This window comes from Nicotiana attenuata, chromosome 9 (genome assembly GCF_001879085.1).
Source record: "Nicotiana attenuata strain UT chromosome 9, NIATTr2, whole genome shotgun sequence".
In the NCBI taxonomy this organism is placed as follows: Eukaryota; Viridiplantae; Streptophyta; class Magnoliopsida; order Solanales; family Solanaceae; genus Nicotiana; species Nicotiana attenuata.
Genome location: NC_031997.1, coordinates 15,843,966 through 15,864,001, shown reverse-complemented (window position 1 = coordinate 15,864,001; position 20,036 = coordinate 15,843,966). Strand labels below are relative to the sequence as shown.

Here is a 20,036-nt window from a genome sequence, read left to right as displayed (position 1 = left end):
GGGATTCAAACTCAGATCATCAAGCACAAGATCAGCCGCCCAAACCAGTGCCCCGATGCAGCATTTGTGTTAATGGGGTTCCCCTAAAATATATATCAACTCTTCACAGTATCTTCTAGGTATATACACAATACCACATAAACAATTTTCGAGGTTAACGGGTGCCCGTGACCCCTCTAGGCACAACGTAGGTCCACCTCTGTCTCCCGTTGCCCATCTGCTTTCCCTCTCGGCTGAAAATTGTCTGCCTCATGCATCAAACAGGATTTTAAGAACAACAATAAAGCAAAAACCGACGCTTCTGTTTGCATGATATATCTATGAAGCTTTGTGCGAAGATACATATACCATTAAAGGGGTCAATCATACTCAAACAATAACTTAATTCTGCCTTAACCGAACTGTCCTATATCTTTAACAATTAAACCACTTGTTGCACATTAAGAAAATAGAAAAAAGAGAGGCAGTCCAACAATTGTGGTATAAAATCCCATAAATAACAAAAACTAGAACCAGAAGGTTCAGAACCTCAAAACTATGTCAAGGCTCGACGAAATCTCAACCAAGGTAGCTCCCACGTATCATTTCTTTGTTTGAGAGATAAACTTGGTTAGGACATAACAGTCTGGTGGGGTAATGTTTGTGTAATAGTTTTGGATGGTACCGGTAACCTCGAAGCCAAATTTCTTATAGAAGTTAATGGCATCTTCATTACTTGTCTGTACATGCAAGTAAATATCTTTGATATTCTGCTTTGTACAAAGATCAAGTACATGATTTAACAGCTTTGTACCTGCACAGTATAAGAAACATGATGAATACATAAGCAGCAGTTCAATTTTTTTTTTTTTTTGAGATGGTAACATATATAAGCAACAGTTCAATTATATTAAGGTATCAAGAGAAAGTGAACATCAATTGAATTCTCTGTAGCCACTCATCTTCAGAAATTATAGCTCAATACCTTTTCATAACTCTGAGTGTGTAGTTGCTGCAATTTAACAGAATTCAAAGACTAAAAGAAAAGATACTGATACTAAAAAAAGGATTAAAAAATGATGTAAGTATGGGGGTTCTATCAATACACACACGTTCAGTGGTAAATGTGAAAGGAAAAGAGGAAAGTTTAGTGTTAATATTCACTCTGAACAAGGTGGGCAAGATAAGCTGATCACTTACCAATTCCCAGACCACGATATGGAGCTAAAACACCCAAAGTCATTATGTAAATACAAACAGCTCCACCTTCCTTCTTCTCAAGTCGACATGCAACTGAACCTACACAAATGTCACTATAATATGCTGCAGCAAAAAAAATAATCAAAACAGGTCAGACATTTGAAATATCAATGCTTATACAGAGGAAAGATGACACCAGACAGAGGAAACATGTCACCTCCTTATGCTATAAGGAAACCAACCCCCCCCCCTACCCCCCCCCCCCCCAAAAAAAAAAAAAAACACTTGCAGAAAAAATTATCAAGCTGAACTTCGCTCCAAAAGGTGAGATATGTTCACTAAACATCCACACGACTCTCTATTGACCAAAAGGAAGAAGCATAATCCAATAATCTCACATGCTTCTTTTATTTCTCTCATTTAAGCAAACAATGTTCTTCAAGAACTTTTTAGGAAGTGGTAATCATACATTGCTATTTGCACTTTATAATAATCCTAACGAGGAGACAGTGATTAAAAAAGCACCCGCTTCCTCGTTTTAAGCGAGAAGCGATGCGAAGCGACTTAGTGCCCGCTTCACATGGGTGAAGCGACTCAGGTATAAAAAAGTGACCGCTTCCCACTAAAAAGCGAGAAGCGACCAAGCGATGCAATGCGAAGCGAAGGAAGCGACCACTTCTTTGTTTTTAAAGAGACCCAGGCTATTTAATTAAAACGAAATTGTTCTGTCTTTTATTAAACGAACAGCAGCAACTAGGGTTTTAAAGCAGAGCATCTGAGAGCATTAGACTAGGGTTCTTCTTCTTCTTCAACTTGAACTTCAAGTCTTCAACAGCAACAGGTATGTTCTGATTTTCCTCCTCCTCCTCCTTCAACTGCAAGTCTTCAACAGCAACAGGTATGTTCTTCTTCTTTCACTGTTTCAACGTCCAAATATGGCGATTTTTTTTTTTACCTTCGGTTCTTTCTCAGAATTGATGCCAATCCTTGAGTTCTTCTTTCTCTGCCCAGCTTTTAACAGAGAAAAACTGCCCTTACTCTAATTTTTATATCCTTTACATTGAAGTATTGAACATTTGCTTACAATTACATGTGTTGTCTATGCAGTATTTATTTTAATTTTTTTTTAATTTCCGCTTCACTTCAAAAAAGCGAGCGCTTTGCTTCTCTCTTCTCGCTTCTCGCTTTAAGCGAAATGGGGGTTGTCGCTTTTCCTCGCTTCACGCTCTTCACAACACTGCAAGGAGAAGAACTGCATCTTTAACTTGCCATTGTTGCAAATGAATAGCAGATCATGCTTCAAGCATTAATTATTACTGTACTTATTTATGATAAATAAACATGCTCACTGGCATTTGTTAATTTGTGTTTCTCCACTAAAGAGCGTGTTTTGTGAACTATAGTACCAAAGCTTGTACAAGACCTAGTTACTGGAAACTTTAATAGAGAGTCAATCACACAATGCTCAAGAGCATCAGATCTTACTTTTAAGGTAAAAGTTCTCCATTTTATAAAAAAACTGATTAAGCGAATTAAAAGGTTCATTGCAAGATAGCTCCCCACCAACTCCCGTGGAAATTTAAAGAAGAAGAAAAATATGTACACTCCATAAGCAGATATTCACATAATATTTTTCAAATATACTTTTATAGTAACTCTTTCAGGAAACCTAATATAAAATCTGAATTGTGAAATATAAGGTCTTCTTATTCTTGTACTTCACTACTTGAACAACAAGAAACACGATGGGCATTCCATAGCATGTCATGAACACGGCACTAAGGGGGAAGAGATGTCTGGAAAATATTAATATGATGTTGCAGCTGTAAATGTATTCAGATAACTTGAGATTTATGAGATTGCAACAATTTGGTGGTAAAGACATAGACAACTACATCAGATTTCAACCCACACTAATCTAGCAAATGGAGAAGAGAAAGACCAAAGTATCAGCTATACAAAACCAAATGTATCAAGCATCAGGTGCCCTAACAGATATGACATACTAAAATGGTTCCTTTTTTCCTTAATATTTTGGAGATTTAAGTTTATCCAAATATTCCAGAGGGCAAAACTACAAAATCAAGCTAAGATTTCTGTTGGATTCTAATAGGATTCACGAAAATTAGGAAATCGACCTAGTGCAAAAAGATAGTCTAGCAATCAGTGGTCAGGCATAGGGTAGTCGACTGCAGCAATCGACCATCTTGAGCAACAACAGAAAGAAGGACCATTTCCAATTTTGACCCGTCCATTGTCCCTTGGAGAGTCCTCTAACCACTTAAACCTAGAACTCGTGCAGGGTAAAGCTCCTTACTACAAACCCCTGAATGTCCTCCATTTGCTTCTTGATTCCTTCACTTCCTACTTTGGTCATAGACTCAAAACCTGCTATTACAATTACTACTATTATTAGACTTCGATTGTGTCCCTGTTCTTATAAATACTACACAATCCAGAAAAGAGGAAAAATACAAGAGAAAGATTTCCCTGAACTTCTGACCTTCAACGTGCTTGTGACAAAGTGGAGCCTGGGGGGGGGGGGGCAAACGGGCGGGTCGGGTCGGATATGAGCGGGTCAAACGGGTAATTTAAAAAATGGATACATTATCCGACCCGATCCGTATTTGAGACGGATAAAAACGGGTTTATCCGGCGGATAATATGGGTATCCATATTATCCATGGCTTCTTAAATATGATCACTTATGAGAGAATTCCTATTCTTCCAAACTTGAGGATCTCCAACTTAAGGCTTTACATATGTAAAAGTTAAACACATTAGTTATCCATTGGTTATCCATTTGGTTACCATTCTCTAAGTGGATAATATGGTTCTTTATCCATATTCGACCCGTTTTTAAATGGTTCATTATCCAACCCATTTTTTTTTGGATAATATGGGTGGATAACTGTTTTCTTTTAACCATTTTGCCACCTCTAGTGGAGCCAAATAGGTTTACCTTCTAAATCCTGCATTTAATCTATTTACCTTGACTTACTTTCCTTCATAAGCACCAACTGTGGATACTACTCTTACCCAGTCTTTTTCAGGGACACTTATCGTCGCTTTTTTTATGGGGGTCCTAGTTACCGAAGCAAAGGCTTAGTGTTGGAAACTGGCATCAAAATAACAGCATGAAAAAAATTAAATTATAGAGTCCAAAACTTCAAGTTACTCATTTGAACTTCTCCCTTGAAAACAGAACTGATCAGATTAATTTGAACGAATATACACAATACCTCATTTTGATGTAGCGGAGTGAATTGTGGTGCATGTCGTGCATCAGCTAGTTTCTTTGCTATGTAAGAGAAGTATGGCAAAGTTAGCTTCCAGAGTGGATCTTATATAAAGAGCTCCAAACTGATGTAAATTTTATTTCAATTGTATGTTAGCATGAATATCTTAAATCACAAACACAACTTAGAACCATCCATCAAACCATAAAGTGCCAATAGAAACACATTGAAATAACATCAACCCTCAAAACACCCAACACAACATCACCACATACTACTAATCCAATACTAATATGAAATCCTAAACACTAACATTATTTACAGGAAGAACGGAAGAGATTCCATTTCAAATTGCATTGAACATAAACACACAAAAAAACAACAAGAAACAGCTGAAGCAGCACCAAATAGAGATGAAAAAAAAAAGAGAAACATCAGAATATTCTTGACCTCCAGATACACCAGGCAGTAGGATTCAAACAACGGACTCATTCACGTCAAGGTTTACTCTAAAATTATCAAATTAATCCTCGGAAACAGCAAAGTGACAAGAGATAGACTTCGGAAATTCTAGAAAACCCTAGATATAGAAAACCAAAAATAAAAGGAAAGCCCAGAAATGAAAACGAACCTAGCTTAGTGAAATCACCAGAGGCAAGGGCATCGGAGTAGTATTTATCTTTGTAACGAATAGGGAAGAGTGCAGTGTTGATCTTCCTCAGTTGCATCATGTTCTTGTCTCTTACATTGTCCAATGAGATGGACACTTCACGCCCCGCACCCATTTGTGTGTCGAGACCTGAGAGATTGACAGACAGGCGCAAAAGGGTATGTGAATTGTGGTGCCTTTGGAGTTGGAAGAAGAAAATGATATGGCGACAGAACGATGTCGTATTGGTATTTTACTCTTGTCAGAGTCGAGTACAAATAGTGCTGCACATTGTATACATGTATGGCGAATTTATTACTACTATTACAATGGCCTGGTCTTAAACTTCAATAAAAAAAAGGCAGAATAATCTCTTAGACACTTGTATTTGTTTCGGTTTGTCATTTTGGTCCCTATAATTTATAAAGTTTCATTCAGACACTTTAACTTGATCAAAACTTATATTTTAGACTCCTCTGATCGTTGACCAAGCACATGTGGCAACAAAATAGTTGAGCTGAACAATGCGAGTGTACTTCACGCGTACAACAAGCGTGAATATGATATTTTGAATAAGAAATAATTAAAATAAGAATGAACAATAAAATAAAATATGTAAAAAAGCAAAAAACAAAAAACAAAATTCCTGTTAGCATTTTCCCCCACCCCATTTTTTCTTTTTCCTGTTAGCTTCTGCCTCCACCCTCACCTTTTTGTTTTCTTGTTTTCCCTACAGGCTTCTTCTTCTTCCCCAAGAAAAAACAAAAAGATTTGTTTTTCTTGATTTAATTATCGTCTGTAAATGCAAATACAAATCATTGTTTGCACCGCGTGAGAACAATTACTAATTCTTCTAAAAGCGTTCACACTAATTTCCCTATCCCTATTCCCATCAACTTTCCTCTTTATAATACCAAAAGAGGGGCAAATCATTCAAGCCCAATTTCTTCATAATTACCCAATTACCTTATAGGAGCAAAGGCAGAAGGAGGATAGGGTGAAAGAAAGTGTGGGAATATTTTACTTAGAGAAGCAGTTTGCATTTTATGGCGCATATCATAGCAACCCAGTGAATATCTTGATTCACATGGTGTTTGTATGGCCAATCTTTTTCACCGGTCTTATTCTTTTCGATTTTACGCCCCCACTTTTCAATTTACCTCCGATTCAGCTATGTGAACACTGTTCCTTGGTCCCTAACTCCACTTATCCACTAACGCCGCCGTAATCTCTGTCATCAATGGCGGACAAGAAGAAACGCCAGTGAGCAGCTCACGACTCCGATTCCGATTCCGACGCCCTCCCTTTCAAATCCAAGCTAAAACCCGGTTCCGTCATCCTCAAAACCCTAAAAACCTCAAGGCCTCCTCCATCGCCTCCAGTTCCAAAACCCTAACTCTCGCCGATATGTTAGCCTCTCCACCATCCGTCGTGAAGTGACCGACCTCCCAATCGACGAGGTAAAATACAATATAAGAGTCAGTGTCGGTGAAAATTCCGGCCAAAGTTCCGGATCTAAAACCCATATGATAGTAGAAACATAAAATAAGAAGACAGTGGGGTAAGGATAAGAGGAAACGAGAAAAAGAATAGATGAGTAATTATTTTTAATCTATCATGTTAGTGTTCAATTGACAAATTGTTAAATTTGGGGACCGGCATGACAGAGTGACACAAGTATAAAGTGTCATTTAGGCTATTGCCATAAAAAATGTAAAATATTTCTAGTATTAAAGAACTCAAAATATTAAATATGGAAATGAAATTGGTCCAAACTGTGTGAGCTGGATAGTAAGAATTGTCAATTTGTGAATCAAAATTAATGCTTAATTGTTGTAATCTCAGTCCAAAAGTTATGTAAAATTTGTACATATAAATTTCTAGCGGTAATGAAAATTAAAAAATAGTTCTTCATTACCTTTAGTTAAATTGATATTGAAAGTTATGCAATTTCCACCACTATTCGCACGTGCACAAGGTATCTACATTGTAAGATTCTTCTGACACGTGTCCACATTGGTCGTCTGTACCTTTTCAGCTGAGAGTAGTGGGTGGCATTTGCAGAGAAGAGAAAGAAAGGAAATGGGAAAACCAAAGGCAGTGATAGTTGGAGGAAGCATAGGAGGTATATGCAGTGCACATGCTCTCATCAGAGCAGGTTGGCAAGTGGTGGTTCTTGAGAAAACTCCAGCACCTCCAACTGGTAGCCCCACTGGTGCTGGTCTTGGACTTGACCCTTTCTCTCAGCAAATCATTCAATCTTGGCTTCAACAACCCCACCTCCTTCAACAAACCACCTTGCCTCTTACAGTTGATCAAGTAAGTACACATCAAGAATCTCATCTTTTTTAACAGTTAGTATATTTTGCTCTATTTACTTGAGAGTAGCTATTTGGTTTTACAGTTAACTGATTGAATGTGTTTGCTATTTTATTTTTTGGGTTTTTTTCTGTCTGCTTTGTAAGATACTGTTGCAATAGTTTTTTTACCCTGTTCCATCAATAATATATTGTCATAAAGTTCAAGAATTCAATTTTTTAAAGTTAAATTAATACTTTTATTTGCTGTTTTGTTTGTTAAACCAAAATTTCAACTATTAATGTATGTTTCTTCTCCTACTACTTATATCTACTAATTGTCAAGTTAAATAAACAATCTTCAATTTTATACCATGTCAAATAGTGTCAGATAAAACGAGCTAACATTAACATGCTAATAGTCAATAATTTAGGACTTAGGGAGGCTTGAGTCATATATATATGACTATATATGTATAATGGTAGTTTCATTACCAGCTTGCACCTCGACTAATCCATTGGGCAGCCTGCTTCACCCACAAGAATAGGTGTTGGATAATACTGTCCCCCAAAGTTGGAGCAAATGGGTTCACGAGTCGCTTAGTGTTGTACTCCTGTATGAACTTAAGATTTCCAGTTGTCACTCCTATGCCTCAAACATTCAGCGATTCTTTTTGTGATCTGGCTAGTAAAAGATAGAGAGGGGTGATATTTCAATCCCTAAGTAAATTAACACCTCGTGTCATGAAAGAATCATCATATGCCCCTCTATTTAATGGTCTTTATTTATGGAAGGGGAAAAACCGGGGGCGGTACTATGGTACTCTTTCAACAACTGACGAACAATGTCTTATGAACTTTAAGTTGATCATTATGGAGTATGTTTTGGTGTATGCTTAGCTTCAAGTTGTTCATCATCGGCCTGCAGTGTCAACACTCACGACAAAAATGTTTTTTTGGGTAAATCACTATAATTCTTGAAACATTTGATTCTGTAAACTGACGGGCATCACAGCAGAGTCTCACTTATAAACTGAGGTACGAGAGAAACCAGTAGAAAATCTTTTTTAGAGATTAGCTAAAGTGTGAAATACTTGTTAAGAACATTTTTTTATTTAGTCCAGGGATTTGGAACATGAAGCGAAGGTAGGACAGTGAGTTCTGCAGTAGCAAACATGAGGAACCATGCATATTTTTTTGATTGGTAACATGAGTGACAACAATAACAACAACAAACCCAGTTAGTTCCCACAAGTAGGGTCCGGTGAGGGTAGTGCGTACGCAGACCTTACCTCTACCCTGGGGGCAGAGAGGTTGTTTCCCATAGACCCTCGGCTAGAGACAAGATGAAAAGAAAAATGAGGGACACATTTACATTTCATACTATGAGTTAAAACGATACTGATCCTATTTTGATGTCTTCTTGCTCGTGGTTAATATGCATAAATTTATAGTTAAAAGTTAACATTGAAGTGAGGTGTTGGCATGTTTAATGTCTATGTGCATTTAGCACTCGATTTAAGATCAACATAAGCAAATGATTGCAATTCTTCCTTCACTGGGAGGCCATGGAATTTGCTCCCAATGATCAAAGGGGGACCAGAATTTTGCACAAGCGGGTTTAGTTGGAGATGACAGTCATCGACAATACGGGCAGCATCGGATACGACAAGTGGTCGTAACTTTAGCCTACTGTTTGCACATCCACACTTCTTGGACACACGTGCGTTTGCCCTGCTAGTGATGTCTAATTTAGTTCTCAATCGCGAATTAGTTGAAATTTTGGAATTCCTCAATTTAAATTTTCATCCCGTCCTCATTCGTGAACTTATGGTAAACTACAGAACCAGGCAACAGATGGAGAAACAAAAGTGAGCCGGACGTTGGCAAGGGATGAACATTTCAATTTCAGAGCAGCTTATTGGGCTGATCTCTATAGCCTTTTGTATGGTGCACTACCACTAGATATTGTTTTCTGGGGTTATTTGTTTCTTTCTTTTTCCATGTATGATGATAAATCAAAAGTGAGAGTCGAAACTAAAGTTCTTAAAACGGGCATTACAATTGACATTATTGCTGATTTGCTTATTGCTGCTGATGGTTGTCTGTCTTCAATCAGACAAAGTTTCCTTCCCGACCTTAAACTGAGGTTAGTATATAAAGTCAACTAAAGTTCTTCTTTTCCTGGCTTTTAATTGAGGAAATGCAACAGTTTGATCATTGATGCTTTTAACGACACACCTATTTTTTGGTAGATATTCAGGTTACTGTGCATGGAGAGGGGTTCTTGATTTTTCCGATAAGAAACACTCAGAAGCCATTATTAGTCTTAAGAAATTGTATCCAGATCTTGGGAAATGCCTGTACTTTGACCTGAGCTCTGGAACTCATAGTGTATTTTATGAGCTATTGAACCAGAGGTTCAATTGGATATGGTACATTAATCAGCCCGAACCAAGCCTCAAGGTATGAGCTTGTTGTCAAATGCAGTGACACGGTTGCTAAAGTAATGTCAGTCATGAATGAATGTTCAAATTTACGCTGATAAGAGAGTTTAGTTGTGGGTTGTGATAAGCTGATGACCAGTGTAAAATAATCAATTACTCCCGCTGTTTCAGTTTATGTAGCATAGTTTGACTGGACACGAAGTTTAAGAAAGAAAGGATTGACTTTTGAAACTTATTCTTAAAATATACCATAATATTTGTGTGGCTACAAAAGCTTGTCATTAAAGGTAAAATGGGAAGTTAAGTTGAATAGTTCCCAAATTTAGAAAGCCACCATGCTTCTTGGAACGGACTAAAAAGGAAATGCTGCCACATAAAGTGGAATGGAGGCAGTATTATGAACCCTCTCTTATTTAGTAGGTGTTGGAATGATAGACCTGTATAAAGAAAAGTGATAAAGAGGATTCATATACCTAATGATTTGGAATCGAGACGTGGATGATTGATTTAAAGTGAACGTAAAACTGTTGTTCATGAATGGATCAACATATAGTTCCATTAGATCAGATAATGATTGGAACCTAGGAGAGTGGATGGAGGTTTGCAGGAACATTTCCGAAACCACACATCTGATACAATTGAAGATGGAAGTTCAACACATTTTGAGTGTTCACTAGAGGGGGGGACAAGGGGACTCTGAAGTTTGATATCTTTACATTTTTTTTTCCTACAATAGTATTTCGAGTATTGTCCATTTTTAATGAAAGTATTAATTCTGAAAACCAATAATCTGTGATGAAATTCAGGGGAATTCTGTGACCATGAAGGTTAACGAGAACTTGATTCAGAACATGCATGAAGAAGCTGAGAAGACTTGGGTTCCTGAATTGGTTAGGGTAATTAAAGAAATTAAGGAGCCTTTTCTAAATGTGATATATGATTGTGATCCTTTAGAGCAAATTTTCTGGGACAAAGTAGTGTTGATTGGAGATGCAGCTCATCCTACTACTCCTCATGGTTTGAGAAGTACAAACATGTCGATATTGGATGCAGCTGTTTTAGGCAAATGCTTAGAGAAGTGGGGAGTGGAAAACCTGAACTCTGCCCTCGAAGAGTATCAGTCCATTCGGCTGCCAGTTGCCTCAAAGCAGGTTCTGCATTCAAGGAGATTAGGTCGCATTAAACAAGGTTTATCACTTTCAGACCGCCCGTCTTTTGATCCAAAAACTGCAAGTTCAGAAGATTGTGAAGAGCTTCAGCAGAAAAACATGCCTTATTTCTATGATATTCCCTCCATATTGAAGTAATATCACTAGTTTTTTTAACTGGCCTGGTGACTAAAGCATTGTTGGCTGCATGATTGAGCCTCGAGCATTCTGTATATTCTCCCATGTTGCCTGTGATTGTGTGTTTTCCGATTCACCCAATGTATAGCTGCAGAGTTATTGTTTAATCTGTTTAGAATTTACGACCTCATGAATGTAGTGAACTGCAAATAAAGCTGATACTTGACAGCAAATATAATTTTCTATCATTGCCTATACATTGCAGAGTTGTCGTCATTGCCTCTGATAAAAAAATCCAGGACGTGATGTGTAATGTAAATGAAGGTGAAATTTCATAGTTTAAACTTTAAAGTATCTTGTTGCAAAGTGAAAATATAAATAATTGCATAATCTCTTTAGAAGTCAGTTCAACATGTATCAACAGACATTAAGATTAAGACATCTGAATCTGAATACACATCTGAATATATTAAGATGTATATTAAGATCTGAATAGAAATAATTAAGACTGTTTGATTTTTAACATCTGAATATATAAAATTTATCTTTATTGAAAATTAATAAGCATAAAATTCAAATGAAATACTAACTAATCTATAATTCTATCAATAAAATATATAGTTTTTTAAAATAAGATAGTTGGTGGTGGTGATGGCTAACGGGTGAATGCCGGCTAGAGGTGGTGGTTGGTGGTAGTTTTGGTTGATGATGGTGGTTCATGCTAGTATCTAGTACTGATTGGTAGTGATGGCGATTATGATTGAGGATGGTGGTGGTGGGTGGTGATAGTTAATAATGGCGGGTGGTGGTAGTAGTTGTGACTGATGAAGGTGGTGGGTTGGTGGTGGTAGGTTATCAGTGTCGGCTGTGGTTGTTGATGGTGATGGGGTGGTCAGTTGTGGTAGTGAGGTGGACGAGTGTTGATTGTGGGTGAAAATGATTATGGTGGTCGGCGTGGTTGGGATAGTGGGTGGTGATGGTCGATAATGGTGGCGACTATGATTGAGGATGATGGTGGCGTCGTGGTGTGGGGGTGGTGGTGGTGGTGGTTAAGTATGGTGGTGGTGGTGGCATGGTGGTAGTTGATAATGATAGGCGGTGGCGGCAACTAGTAATGAATATGTGATAGCATCTTAATGAAATTAAGTCTCTGTTATAGATCTTAATCATACAAGACCTATTCAAACCCAATAAGTGGTTGTGAAGTAAAAAAAATAAACACACTTAATGATTAAGATCTGAATAATTAAGATTCAGACTTTAAAAACAAACGCACTTAATGTCTGAGATCTGAATAATTAAGATTCAGACCTCCATTAAGTGCAAACAAATGAGGCCAAGTCTCACATCTAACAGGTTTGAAGTTCACGCAATTAACAAATGTGTCTCCTTTAGCGCACTTGGTATAGTATTTGTTGATGTGCTGTTGAATTAACCAAGAAATTGAAAGCTTGCAAGCAGCCCCAATAAATAATAAAGGTGTCATCTCTAACTAGAGCCGTCAATATGGGCTTGGTCCGTCGGGGTCAGCCCAGCCCAGCCCAGCCGGTGATTTAGCAGGGCTGGGCTAGAATTTTTTTAGCCCATTTAAAAACGAGGCTTTTAAGCCATGCCCGAGTAAGCCCGTGGCCCGTGAGGCTTAACTGAGGCCGGCCCGGCCCGGCCCGTGGGCCTAATAAAAATACGTATTTAAAATATATAAAATATAAAAAGTATGACACAAAAATAACAAGAGGAGTATCCCAAGCTTAAAGTTTATTAAGCTCATCACATTAAAAGATCAAACTCTTAAAACGTTAATTAGTTTTTAAAATTTGTAATTATTCTTAATATTTAACTAATTAATATTGCAAACGAATTGTAGATGTAGATGAAAGTGAAGATGTTAAGATAACCTTCTTACAAGCGGATTCAAATGTATTTGATGAAGATAATGTGTTGGATATCCCATAAGTGTCATGGACGTTCTCTTGAATAGTCTGTTTTGAGTTTTAACTTTTAGTGAATGAAATAATCTTGTCTTTTACTTTTTTTTAGTGTTTATTACTCCCTCCGTTCCAATTTATGTGAACCTATTTGACTGGACGCGAGTTTAAGAAAAAATGAACACTTTTGAAATTTGTGGTTCTAAACAAGTCAAAAAAGAGTCCAGAGTAATTGTGTTGTTATAAAAGTTTCTCATTAAGGGTAACATTGGAAGTTTAAGCTAAATTATTTCCAAATTAAGAAAGGGGTCATTCTTTTTGAAACGAGCCAAAAAGAAAATAGGTTTACATAAACTGGAACGGACGGAGTATAATATATTGGAATAATATAAAAAGTTATAAAGTTTTGTGAAATTTTTCCAATAAGATTTTTTTAACTTTTAAATATTTATCTTTCTTTAGGTTAGAACTTAAAGAAAAATAAAAATTATATTTAAAAAAATGATGGGTCGGCCCGTGGGGGTCCGCAGCCCATATAAGACTGGGGTGGGCTGACCATTATAAGGCCCATCAAAATGGTGGGCTAGCCCAGCCCAGCCCGTCAATTGCTAAAGTCCATGTGGGCTGGGCTGGGCTAGCCCGGCCTCGCTCATATTGACAGCTCTATCTCTAACAATTAAACTTTTAAATGAGATGGTTAGGACCTTCCATACGTGTTTCTTCATTTAGCAAACTTGGTGTGACCTTGTTAATTTGTTATGGACAAAGACGAGATTCTGAAACAACATAAAAGACGTTATAAATTGTAATTGATACTACTTTTTCTATAGTTTTTGAATATCAAAATATAAATTTATATATTAAAAAAAAACGTACTAATTTAACTTTGATTATCGATAAAACCAGATTTCGACTAAAGGTGTTAAACAAATTGGATAGAGGAGATACATTTTTTCCCGATCTATATGAATTTTTGGATTGTGAGCGGAGGTAAAAGGGGTTTCCAATTTGGGATATTTTTCCATCCTATACAATATTTAAAACTTATTTACCAAAATCGTCCTAGTTTTGTATATTACGAGCCCTAAACAACTACTACTTACAAATTATATACAATTCGTTATTAATGTCTTAAATTAAAGGATTTAGTTATAACCTTTTCCTTTTTTTCTCCTCTCCTCTTTCCATATTCTGGTAATAGTGGCGACTGAGGGGGCTGAGTTTGCTGGGTTGGTTGTGCAGTCTGAGTCGAGGTTTCACGGGTTCCAGATCCGAGGTAGCAAAAGGCAAAGAGAAGTGGGTGGGTCGGGTACAAATGGAACAATTTTGATATGTGGTATAAGAATGTAAAAATCTCTTCCAATTTCGCTATAGTGAACAACCAACTTTAAGCAATTAACAAGCACACTACCATATGTAAAGGAAAAATTCAGCACTCCATTTGAAAACCAATTCACGTTCATGCACAATTCTGTACACATCACTGTAACTACATGCAGGAGTTTATTGTCTCAGCCGCTATCCGCACATAAATAATATTCCCTTGCTGAGAATAAGTACAAGCAGCACTCTCAAGAAACAATAGCTTATTAAGTAATTTTTTTCTCAGTTCGAGTACAGTAAGAATACAACAGTGTAAATGACATATCGGTTGTAGGTCAGACATGACCTAGCTTATGTCAATTTCATTCAGATGAATGCAATGGGAAAACCAGAACCTCCTGCATTAATACTCCTACCAAAAATTACACGAATAAACCATCAGAAAGAAAGCAAATACAGCTTCCAAATGGCACAGAGAAAGTAGAAGTACATGACTATGCTTTCGAAGGCCATGTTGCTTGAGCTGACATGATTATTCCCACAATAACTCCAAACAATCCCAGTGCACTACCAAAAATCTCAATCACAAGAATCTTGACAAAAAGGTTAGAATTTTGTGCATCTGACAATGCGCAGCTGCTACCAATAATCCCTACGCAGAGCCTGTTAAAGGAATATTTATGAAGATGGTTAAGTGAAACGGAAGACAACTCTGTATGCAAACAAGCTTCTTTAATAAGAAAGAGTGACAAACCCGCAAACGAGGTTGGCAAAGCCCACAATAATTCCAGAGGCAAATATTGCATATCCTGCTCGAAGGGACTCCGGTGCATATATCTTTGATGCTGGGACACTCTCTAGTTTTGTTTGCAGAATAATTGCCACTATAACACCATATATAGCAACAGCTTCACAGAAAATCACACTACAAGAAACATAAATAAGTTAGCCACGTGGTCCATAATTTGTTTTCATGATAAATTATTTCGTATTGGAGTGAAATGATCCTGAATAGAGTTGAATGAACAAAAACAAATTCCATAGTCGACTCCAACTAACTTGAGATTGAGGTTGATTAATTGATTGATTGATTGATTAGATTAATTTTGAACTTGGGACTGAGGAGGCTGTGGAAATAGCCTCTTGCAGAAATGCAGGCCAAGGTTGCGTACAATAAACCCTTGTGGTCCGGCTCTTCCCGGACCTCGCGCATAGCAGGAGCTTAGTGCACCGGACTGCCTTTTTTTTTTTTGGGACTGAGGAGGCAATTCAAATCCCCTCTTCACAATAATTCCATACCATGGGTGGCCATCGGACAACTCTTATCCACAGCACCAAGGGGCAGTTTTACTCTTTGCTCATCTCTCTCTCTCTCCCCCCACCTAATACCCATTACTCTATATTTTTTAGAAATCCTAACTTTATGCTGCTCTAATAAGATTATTATTTTATTTTTCTTAGCCTTACCACAATTTTGTTTAATATCTTATACTCCCTTTGTTGCAATTTATGTGATGTACTCATGTACTTTTTTTTAGTCGGTCCCAAAAAGAATGATACCTTTCTATATTTAGAAATAATTAAACTTTAACTTCCCATTTTACCCTTAATGAGATGATTTAAAACCACACAAATATCTATGGCTTATTTTGGACCACAAGTTTCAAAAGTCTTTCTTACGTGCCCAGTCAAAGTACATCATACGAGTAGTAAATTTCCTTGTTTAATTCTAGCTAAATAAATTTTACGACGTCTCATGCATATTTATTAGTACTAATTTATTTTGATGTAATATACTTTTACGGAGACACCTACATGATTGGGAGGTCGGTGACCTCCTTCCATTGCTAGAAAGATTGGAGAAGTGCGCAGGACAAGGACAGTCTAAAATGGGGCAACTCAAAGGAAGGTATACTCGGTCAAAGCAGGGTATGCTCACCTAAGCTCTAACAATATGATCGTTGATTTATGGCCCTGGAAATTAATCTGGAGAACTAGGCTACCTACAAAAGTCATTTGTTTTTGCTGGATACCCTTAAATGCTGCCTGCTGGACACAAGATAATCTTATCAAAAGGAACTTCCAGTTAGCTAATAGGTGTATTATGTGCCAATCACACTCTGAAAGTTTCAATTGCCTATTTGTTTGCTGTGCAGTAACAACTGATCTTTGGAGCATGTTTCTTACTATTTTGTATCTGAATTGGGCTATGCCATTAACTGTTAGAGAAGCCTATGTGAGCTGGAATTCATAGAAAGTTGATAAAGCCATCATAAACCAGAGGTTTATGGTGCTTGCTAGCATTTTTTGGTGTATCTGGACAGAGAAATCACAGGTGTTTTGATGGTATCTCAACTTCAAACAGTTCCCTGAAGACTAGATGTTTGGTTAATTTCTTTATCTGGGCTGTAAATAGTATTCATCACTTTTGGAGTTTGTCAGCTCCCCAGTCTTGTAATAGCCTCTCTTTGATAATTGTTTTGGATAAAGTAGCCTCTCTTTTGTAATTGAACTGCCATATTCTCTCTTTTGTAACCTTTGCATCTGCTTGATGCCTTTTAAAATTATTAACTTTATCAAAAATGAATTCCATAAATCTAGACAAAGAGCATTTGACACAAAACTTAATCATGTCTCTAGTCCGGCCTATACAGATAATATGAGCATTGCAAGTATTACAATCTATGACAATCTCACTAACAAATTCTTTCGCCATAATTCAGCGCTATTACAATTCCACCATATCCTGTCCAACCCCTGAAGAACTCAAAGCTCAGCTAACACAATAAACTATGAGATTAGTAGAGCCTCTACATCCAAGTAGCTGATTGCTAGGAAGTACAGAAGAAGCTTGAGTTTAAATGTCTATCTTTATCAAATACATGAGAAGGAGAGACGTCAATGCCATTGGAAGCTATGCTAATTCTGTGGAGGTATGCGAAGATACTAGCATAAAATGACACCTAAGTATAGTTCTCTTGTGTTTTTTGAAGTTTTGTTACAAGGGTGTCATTAAGTTTAACAGACCAATACATGTATGAAATTTAAGAGGATAGCAATGAATATGAACATGGAACATGCAAAGTACATTAGACAATGAATATCATCTGCTGTTAAGTATGAAGAAACTATATAATACTCCAACAATTAGAAATACAATATACTAGAATTGTATTCAGATTTTGTAGTACGGACAGCGAAACTTGGATCTTGACTTGGTAACTCTATGTTATTAAGTCTGAAGAACTTAGTAGTTATGATATTGGGTAACTCTGAGTATGGTAGGGCAAGTAGGATACAAAGTGTTGGAGGATCTACTGTTTTGGTCAGGTTATATACTATTGGTAGCATCTTTAGGTGTTTATTTCCTTGGACTTGTTTCACAAGGTGAATAAATCCTACGCATGTTATTCCTACCCAAGACTTAATTAGGTGTTTCTTTATTGTCCAAGACTTGTTTTACAAGTATTTTTTTTTCCTTACTTCATAAAGAAAAAGGTGCACAAAGGCTTCTTTTGTCATGGTAAGCTGGCTAGTTATTAAAAACAATGATACAAGCACTTATACCAAAAGATATATCTAGACTTATACATTTCCAGAATACATGATACATGAGGTCAGAATATGGTACGATTTACGATATAAATCTCAGCAGAAGGAACATATGCATTGCTAACAGATGCTACATGTGCCAACAGAGTATACAAACCAACAATCACTCCTACTACATTGGTCAGTTGCTACAGATATCTGGAACATGTTCTTTTCAGATTTTGGACTCAGTTGGGTCATGCCTGAGAGGATAAGGAAGCCTACACTACATATGCTGGAGTTCTTGGAAAACTGGTAGATCCATCAGGAAAATCTAGAAAATGATTCCTGCCTATATTTTTTGGTGTCTGGACAGAAAGGAAGCGAAGTAGTTTTGATGGAATATCAACTTTTAATCAAACTCTCAAGGGTAAGTGTCTTTTAAATCCATATAGCTGGAGCAATCTTTCCCCCGCAAACTCCCCTGATACCTTTTTAAACTTTGTTAACACCTTATCTTTAGCATGGGGCACATCGTAATGGAGCTAACAAACTCACTTTTGTCCTTACTATCTCTTGTACTATTTGCATCTACTTGATGCCATTAATGAAACCACTTCATAAAAAAAAAAAAAGACCTATTCCTATAGCTAAAAATTGAATTACACAGATGTTTCACTCTGTCGGTTATATAAATAAACTGGTTAAAAGAACCCGTTTGATCTTCTAAGGCACCTATAAATTGGGGTATTTTCATCGGAAGATAATATGGAGTCCAACCTACAACAAGACAGCTCGAGGAGGGATAAACTATATATCAATAGGGGCAGACCAATGTAGGCAGGATTCAACTGAATCCCTTCTCCTAAAGATTTTTTTTATGACCGAGAAATTCGTCTGGGCCCAACCCTTATGACCGATGGCAGCCTTTGAAACTCGGGAATAATGGACATGGCCCTCTACTATTCTCCACTTAAATACGAGGCTTAGTTCGCCTGGCACAGGGCTCAAACAAACTTCTTCTAAAGAATTCCACAGTTCTATATGGATAAATAACATTATTAAAGATAATGCTATGTATATATATGTGTTAATAAATTCCTTCACACAAGGTTTGGCTCCAAATCAATGGTTAAGGAAGACACGAGATTCGTATGAGCTCCGGTGTTTCTATTCCATTAGCACCATTTCACTCACTATCTTTCCTTGAACCCCCTTAATGAAAATCTTGGTCCACCCTATTGATAACAAGCTAGTATTTTCTTCAGCAACCAGTGTAAAACGGCAAAATAAGTTAACACTAGATCGAATGCAACATCTCAGGATTCACAAGGAAAATCTTATTACTGCATCTAAGGTAATTTTAATTACACAAATAAGGTTTACAAAGAAAATGACTAAGACAAAATTGGGAAAGGTATAAGCCTCTGAAATTACCTAATGAGATTCTTGGAGGTGATGCGAGGAGCTTTGATTGCAGCACCAATCAAACTACTTCCAGTTATGTAAATTCCCCTATCCATAACAAAGTCATAAACTTTAATCAGATTCGGATACCCTTTGAGAAAAAGTAACACAAAAATTAAATCATTTTGCAAATAATTAAGAGGGTACCGTACCAAGCGGCACCAAGAACAGAGACGCCAATGGCAATAGCAATTCCGAGAGCGGCAAAAGTGTAAGGTGAGATCTGTAACATTGCTCTTGACCACGAGCTTGATGCTCCAATCACGGCCATTGTCGACGCTGCTGACATTCTGAATCTGATTTTGCTCCTTTCTCGATCTTGACTCTTGAGATTTCTTCAGTTGGGTGAGAGAAAGAGAGAGAGAGAAGGGGTTGAAGAGAAGACAATAATATGTTGTTGATAACACGTGAGAAGAGTAAGAAGAAGTAGACAGAAAAAGAAAACAAGGTAATTATATTGAAAAAGTAATTACAACAATATTGAAAAAAGATAATACTAATAAATAATGGAATTTATTTTACTCACATCTCATATATATACAAAATCACATTAATTTATTACGTTAACAGTAAACTAAAGCAATAATATATAGTGTTAAGTAGTTACAGTTGATGATAAATATGCATATAAAAGACACATGTCAAGTACTTATTTGTTTAGTGTAAGTACATGTGATTAAGCTTTTTGTATAA

General features: G+C 36.9%; 3 protein-coding genes across 3 annotated transcripts; 1 reads left to right on the top strand and 2 right to left on the bottom strand.

Annotated features, from left to right (window-relative positions):
* Positions 282–5,354, bottom strand: LOC109232097 (N-alpha-acetyltransferase 50). Its single transcript, XM_019397756.1, has 3 exons — positions 5,050–5,354; positions 1,180–1,302; positions 282–793 (listed from the first exon to the last, which is right to left on the bottom strand). The coding sequence occupies exons 1-3, from the start codon at positions 5,201–5,203 to the stop codon at positions 582–584; spliced, it is 489 nt and encodes a 162-aa protein (XP_019253301.1). The 5' UTR covers positions 5,204–5,354; the 3' UTR covers positions 282–581.
* Positions 5,729–11,354, top strand: LOC109232096 (6-hydroxynicotinate 3-monooxygenase). Its single transcript, XM_019397755.1, has 5 exons — positions 5,729–6,527; positions 7,106–7,386; positions 9,209–9,513; positions 9,620–9,830; positions 10,618–11,354. The coding sequence occupies exons 2-5, from the start codon at positions 7,150–7,152 to the stop codon at positions 11,116–11,118; spliced, it is 1,254 nt and encodes a 417-aa protein (XP_019253300.1). The 5' UTR covers positions 5,729–6,527; positions 7,106–7,149; the 3' UTR covers positions 11,119–11,354.
* On the bottom strand, positions 14,440–19,769 carry LOC109232095 (V-type proton ATPase subunit c''1-like). Its single transcript, XM_019397754.1, has 4 exons — positions 19,496–19,769; positions 19,314–19,391; positions 15,100–15,270; positions 14,440–15,008 (listed from the first exon to the last, which is right to left on the bottom strand). The coding sequence occupies exons 1-4, from the start codon at positions 19,630–19,632 to the stop codon at positions 14,840–14,842; spliced, it is 555 nt and encodes a 184-aa protein (XP_019253299.1). The 5' UTR covers positions 19,633–19,769; the 3' UTR covers positions 14,440–14,839.